The sequence below is a fragment of the Fukomys damarensis genome, unplaced genomic scaffold (assembly GCF_012274545.1).
Source record: "Fukomys damarensis isolate Sample0158 unplaced genomic scaffold, DMR_v1.0_HiC HiC_scaffold_39, whole genome shotgun sequence".
NCBI lineage: Eukaryota > Metazoa > Chordata > Mammalia > Rodentia > Bathyergidae > Fukomys > Fukomys damarensis.
The window spans coordinates 96,713,238-96,720,193 of record NW_022900951.1 but is presented as its reverse complement, the minus strand read 5'-3'; the positions used below and the strand labels follow the sequence as shown (position 1 = coordinate 96,720,193).

General features: G+C 55.6%; 1 protein-coding gene across 1 annotated transcript; it reads left to right on the top strand.

Moving 5' to 3' along the window:
• Nucleotides 1-799: 799 nt before the first annotated feature.
• LOC104854496 (rhox homeobox family member 2) lies at nt 800-4,972 on the top strand. The gene is made up of 4 exons (XM_010613007.2): nt 800-936; nt 1,536-1,691; nt 2,822-3,083; nt 4,465-4,972. Exons 1-4 carry the CDS (start codon nt 825-827, stop codon nt 4,538-4,540), a joined length of 606 nt encoding a protein of 201 aa, XP_010611309.1. The 5' UTR covers nt 800-824; the 3' UTR covers nt 4,541-4,972.
• The last annotated feature ends 1,984 nt before the right edge of the window (nt 4,973-6,956 follow it).

The following is a 6,956-nucleotide window of genomic DNA, read 5'->3' as shown; positions in this document are numbered from 1 at the left end:
GTTCATAGGCTTGTGTGCCCACCCCCAGGTGAAACGACTGAAACTTTGGGATTTTCTTGGCTAGCCTAATGCTCACCATATTTAGTAATAGTGCGGCTTTGCAATAGCTGAACCCAAGGCAAAATCCCCTGCAGGGCACCTACCCCTGAGAAGGGGAGCCCAGCAGACAGGAGGCTGCTACAGGAGGATGATTCGAGGCAGGGACAGGGTGTGGGGATGAAATCACCCAGCAGCTCTTTCAGAACGAATGGGTCGGGCATCCGTGCTATAGCATAACTGCTGGGCGCCTTTGGGAAGGACAGGACGCAGGAGAGACTCGGCCTCCTCTCAAGCAGAGTAGGCAAGGAGGTGAGAGTTGGTCCACCTGGGCACTTCTGGGACAATGAAGCTGTTCATTTCTTTTTCCTTATGTGCTGGGGATTGAGTCCATGGCCACACGCATCGGGTAAAAATTACACTAGTGAGCTACACCCCAGACCTCGGTTCAGACTTCATTATGAGACAGCATCTCACTAAATTGCCCAGGCTGTTTTGTCTTCATCTTGGGATTGTCCTGGCTCAGCTTCCCAGGTACCTAGAATTACAGGCACAGGCACGTGCCACCACACCCGGCTGGTTCTTTTATTTTATAAAATGTGTCTGATGTCAGGGATAGTTAGAACAGCAAAAACAGGATAAAGGATGTACTGTTTCAGAAGTAAGGTGAGCTAGTTGGAAAGCTGTGTTGGGGGCAGGAGCTTTGAGACTTGCCTTAGTGGAGACCCGGCAGGCGAAAGAAACAGCGCAGGGGCGGGGATGCGCAGGCGCACCGCTGCCTGGAAGGCATGCACTACAGCCGGAAGTGCGGTGAAGACATGGCCTCCCCGCCGGAGATGAGCCTAGAGGACGAGGCCTCTCAGAGCCCGGGAGTCCTGGAGCTCCGCGGAGAAGGGCCTGGTCAGTACCTAGGTTGGGACACAAGGTGTGGCGGGGCTTGGACACCCGAAAACAAACTTTTTCTGGGCAAGGCCAGCGGATGGGAGGGAACGGCGCCGTCACCGCCACTGCCAATGGACAGTGCCAATACTGAGGCTCCCTGGGTGGCAGCCCCTTGACTCCTCTGCCCCTGTCCTGGCTTCAGTGCCCCCATGTGGGTCGCATTTCTACCCAGCACCCCCCTGCCCCTGTCTCCTCTGTCCTCGCTCTCTTCGCTCTGTCTTCTGTCCTCCCTCTACTGTCTCTCATCTCCAGAGTCCCCGCCGCGCACTGTCTCAACGGCCCTCTCTTGCCTTCTGCCTTCTGGTCGCTTCCCCTCTCTCCTCTCCCCCACCCCATAGTCCCCTTCCCCCCTCACCATCCTGGACCCGATTCTTCTGTCTCACTCCTCCGCTCCTCTCCCCTTCAAACCCCTCTCCCTGCCTGACACCTCCCCACTTTCTCACCGTTCCTTCCTCCCTTTCTACCTCAATTCTCCCTTCCTCCCCGCTTCATATCCCCCACCTGTGTCTCTCCCCACATCTTGTTTCTCCCTCCTCTCTGATTTTCCTTCTTTGCAGATATGAAGCCAAGGTCCACCTGCCTGGTTGAAGCTGGACAGGAAGATGGGAAGAAATTCCCTGAGCAGGGAGCACCAGAAGGAGAAGGAGACTGTGTAATGGGCCTGGGAGCTCCTGGCCCCAAGAAGGAAGACAAGGAGACCCTGGAGGACAGTGGTAAACTGCACTGTTGGTGCCTTGCCAGGGACACGTGCTGTCGAGTGAGGTCCCCGAAAAGAAAGACTTTCCAGGAGACTGGGGTGGACAGCAAGCCGCTGTCCTGCCAGCACCTCAGCCTGCCAAGCTGTGGCTCCTTGGGTGGCTGCTCTTTCCCCCTTCCCTCCCTGGGGCACCTTAGAGTAGAGTAAGGGACAGGAACTCTTCGGGTAACAGCCAAAACCTTTACGGTGCAGTGTTTGCCCACACATCAGACACGTCCTCTGTACGGTGCGCACATGAACAGGTAAAAGGTCCCCGTGCTGGTCACCCACAGGTGCATGAGTCCCCGTGAGGTACCTGTTCTCACCGGACAGAGGCTCGGGACCCTTAGATGGAGGCTGGGAGAGCCGCCCTTCAGGAGGTGGTCTGCAGTCTGTCCCTTGAGGCTCCACTCCTGGCTGGGCAGCAGCTTGGCCATTCCTTGGAGAAGATCTTGTGTGAATTGCAGGGCCTCGGGTCCTCGCTCTGTGTGGATCTTGGGGTACACCGCGCCCATCTTACCTAGGGCTCCAGCTGTGCCAGTCTGCCCTTGTGTTCTTGGGTGAAACCTGTCAGCTCCTGTGGGCCCGGCGGTCTTAGAAGTTTTGGAATTCCTGGTCTAGGCTACCAGTTCCAGCAATGCCACTGTATACTTGACAGGACTGTCACCATGTCCCCCGGACACACCTGAGAGACCTGATAGCTGTCTTCTTTCGCCCCCTCTCTCCCTTGGACCCACTCCCTCCCCTGTCTGTTCTTCTCTCCTCTCCCCCTTTCCCACCTCGGTTCCCCTCCACCCCTCCTGTCTCACCACACACTCCTCTTCCCAACTCTCCCATTTCCTGACTCCCTGACCTCCTGTCCCTCTCCCTGTCCTCTCTGTCCTCCTCCTGTGTCACCTTTCCCCTCCTTTCACCCACCCTGACCTCCTACTTCCCCTCTCCCTCCTCGCTGGCTCTGCTCCCTCCGCTATCCTGTCTGAGCTCTCCCCACCTTTTCCCTGCTCCTGCCTCACCCTCACCCTCCTTGTGGTCCTGACCTTGTTCCCCTCTCCCCCTACCCCTGCTCCTTCCTCACTGTGTGCCCCTCCCTCTGGTTTTCCTTTGCAGATGTGACCTCCCTGGTTGTACCAGGAGATGTGTGGGAGGAAGACAGAGAGGAGGACCTGCTCCCTGAGCGGGCGGCAGCAGCGGGAGAAGGCCGCTGCCCCAAGAAGGAGGACGAGCAGCAGGAGGGCAGAGGCAGTGAGCAGGAGCCTGGGCAGGAGCAGCTGGAGGGGCCCTGCCTCTTGTGCGATGTGCTCTGCAGGTTGCAGCTGCAGCAGGTGGAGCGCATTTTCCAGCGCACTCAATACCCAGATGTGTTTGCAAGGTGAGCAGCTGGCCCCGGAGGCCCCTTGGTTCCCCAGGACAGGGTCTCGTCCCTGGGAGGCTTTGGTGTCTCCCAGGCTGGTGGTGGGATCAGGGCCACTGCCTGTGCCCTCCAGCGCTGGACCTATGCCTGCCGGGCATGGAGGGAAATATTTCTCAGCACTGTGTACATCAGGGATGGCGAACCTCTAGAGCTTCCATGGATACAGACACCCTGCTGAGGCATGGGTGCCTAGGGTGACACCGCTGCTCTAAATGAATCCCATGAGAACATAGCCACACTCCTGGTTTTTAATTATCATGAGGACATTTTTCTCATTTTCTGTAGTGGAGAATGAACCTAGACGCCTTCTACCACTGAGCTTAACCCGCAGGCGTTTGTTCTTTATTTTTGGACTGGGCGTCTCTGAGTTACTCAGGCTGCCCTCAGACTCACCAGCCTCCTCCCTCAGCACCCCTAGTAGCCGGCGTAACCGCTGTGTGCCACTATGCCCAATAATACAGATTGTTTATTGAAGCCTGGATTGACATCAGGGTGAACAGAGTGGGCACAACTTGCTTGAAATTTGGAATCATTTCATCTTCAGAGAATTTTTTTCCTGAATTTGGTGGCAAATCCCTGTATTCTCCAAACTCTGGAGGCTGAGGCAGGAGGATTCCCAGGTGTTCTAGGTCAAGCTGTGCTAGAGACTCTACTGAGTTCAAGGCCTGCCTCAAGTAAGTAGAAAGTTCCTGAATGAAAACGAAATAGCTGGGTATGGTGGCGCAGGGTTGTAGTCCAAGTTCTAGAAGGCTGAGACATCCGGATCCCTGAGAGTTCCAGGCCAGCCAGGGTACACGGTGAGCTCCAGGCCAGCCTGAACTACATACTGAGACCCTGTCTCCAAAAATAAATATATAAACAAAGAAAAAAAAAAGAAAGAAACCAATAAATAAAGGCCTTCCAAATTAAATAGTATTCACCTGGCTGAGTATAGTGGCACACACCTGCAATCCTAGGTCTTCCCTAGGCTGAGGCATGAGGATCCCAATATTGAGAACACCTGGTGTAATGTAGTTGCTTCCTCGTCTCAGAGCTGTTGAAAAGGGCAGCTTGCTGGTAGTGCCCAGAGTTAGAGTCCGTGCCGGTTTGACTGAGTCCCTTGATTGAAATCTCCAGTAGTGAAAAAGAATCTGAAAACCCACAGCTTGCTCTTAGCACCTCCTTCAGTTCTTCACACAGACAAAACCCCACCCTGTGAACAAGCGTGGAAGTAGGTATTACAGAACGTGGGCTGGGCCAACAGGGAGGGAGAACTCAGAAACTCCAACTGTGCACCCAGGTATTTCATTCCATCCAGAACGTCCACCCTGGCCAAAGCTTTGCTGTGTTCTGCCCGCAGAAAGGAGGTTTCCATACCCACGTGTGTCACTGACGCCACGGTGAAGCCCAGGGACCCCGAAAACGATTCGCCGTGAAAGCCTCTCTAGAACCTGCTTCAACCTGGCCTCGCTGTTCTCCTAGGCAGTTTTGGGCTGCTGCGTTTGCACTGCCTTTTAGCGTGTTTGTGAGGAAAGGTTTGAATTGGGGCTGTTGTCAGAGAATGGCACAAGTGAATGTCACGATGTGGAAATTTGTCGTTACCAAGAGGGACAAGTCTCACTAATGGAAAAGAAATGAAAGGACCCAATTGCTGCTCCGAACCCTTTGAACAAGTAAAGTAGAAATACAAGTCAGCTCCTCGTAATGGTGGTGTCTTTAGGGAGCACGTGTGTGGGGAGTCATGCTGGGTTCAGTCTGACCTGGGAAGCAAGCAGAGTCATGACCGAGGACCGAGGCTGTGAGAGGGTTCGGCCCTTGAATGATTAAAACTATTCAGCCGTGTGAGGATGCAGCTAGGGCAGTGAGCTTCTAAATGTGTGGGCACCGGGGAAAGGGGATCAATACTCCCACACAGAACGCCCACAGTGGGAGTCAGCCACGTGGGCTTCACCATGTGGACCGGGCTGTGGGGAGGAGACAGCTTAAAATCCAAGGGCCGGGCTGTCCGCTGTTGTTTTAGTGTGGCCTAGAGCAGAGTGGAAAGGCCTGGGCTTGAGCTCCCGGGCGCGGGGTGGCGTGGCAGGAAGGAGCAACCATGGCTCCAGTGCTCACCTTAGGAGGAGGCTGAGGGCAGCGTCGACAAACCGCAGATTTGTCTGGAACCTGAACAGACACCGGGGTAGCATACACTCCCACTGCCCTCAGGGACAAACGGCTTCCAGGTGAGCTGCAAACACTCACACGTTACCTCGAGGATAATGTCCCAAGTTGAGCTGTACGAAAGATTATTCTCTCCAGGAATTTGCAAGATGCAGGGAATTTCAGATTTTGGTGGTTGGATTTTCAAACCCTGGGTTTTGTGGGGAACCTGTTTGGTGGAGCAGAGTAGAGGATAGCGTTTCGGATCCGATTCTTGCCCTGGGCATTGGAGTCCTCCCTGCTGGTGTGGCAGTGAGTCCTGATTGCATGGGGTCGCAGTATCGGGAATCCACACCACACGCAGCCACGTGCTGTATAAAGTCCTTTGGGCCCGACTCGCTCCCGGATGTGTTTTATTGGGTTTCCTGTGCAGTTTGTGTGTGTGCTCAATGACTGAAAGGAGGTGGCCATTTGCGGGTGGTCTCGGTGAATTTGGACGTGGCTCCGGTGGCTGCCCCAGACTCTAGGCTGTCACACCAGAGCCATTGGGCAGGAGGGGCGTCCACACCTCTAATGCCCCCGCAGGGCAAGCCGCCAATGCTCCTGATCCCCATTGTCAGGCCTTCCTTGGCACATCCTTCTGACTCACAGCCCTGAGACCCCCTTGAGAAAACCAGTTTACAAAGCCGCCCCGCTGCTGCTCAGAGCCTTGGGACAGAAGGAGGGCTTTTCAGTAGGAGGGGGTCCCTGAGGTGACACACAGCAGGGCCCACCACCTTCCCTTGCTCACTTCCCTGTTTGAATGCATTGGAAGGAGAGGCCGCTGAACACTGGGTCAGGTGACAGGGTGCAGGCTTTTGTGCATGGTGCTACCATTCGCAGCCTTAACAGCAGGGACAGAGACACTTGTCAGCGACACTGGGTCCAAGAGTGCAACAGACAGGCCAAGGAACTGGAGAGATGGGAGGAGAGAGACAGCACAAAGTTCAGTCCTGGACTGAGCTGAAGAGGGCGCAGTGTGCACTTCCCTCCGAGAGGGGCCCAGCAAGGAAATGGCTTCTCCTGACTCAGGCTCCAGTGTCTGGGCACAGGCTCGCATGTTGTGGACTTCTTTCCTAGTCCCAGGAGCTTTTTGTCGGACTCAACGAATCTTTTTTTCTCTCTGACTGAAGATTTCGTTTAAGTACAGGAGGGTGAAGTAGAGGCCACGGCAGAGGCCGCAGGGTACAGAAATCGGTCCCCCGTGCTGTGGGCCACCCGTGGGAGTCAGCCGCGGTGGGCTCTGTGATGCCACCCTGTTCTGGGGCCTAACTGGAGGTGGGTTGCCTGGAGCCACTGTCACCCATGCTCCTTTGCCCGTGCCCTCCTCGGCTGGCTTGGTAAGTACAGGAGGGTGAAGTAGAGGCCACGGCAGAGGCCGCAGGGTACAGAAATCGGTCCCCCGTGCTGTGGGCCACCCGTGGGAGTCAGCCGCGGTGGGCTCTGTGATGCCACCCTGTTCTGGGGCCTAACTGGAGGTGGGTTGCCTGGAGCCACTGTCACCCATGCTCCTTTGCCCGTGCCCTCCTCGGCTGGCTTGGAGTGGGACCTTCAGCAGAGACCTTGTGCAGCTCTCCTTTTCTAAACTGTCTTCTTCAAGGCAGTTTTTCCAAAGTTTCACTGGGCCAGCTTCAACTGGAGCATAACATGGTGTCAAGCGTGGTTCCCCAGACG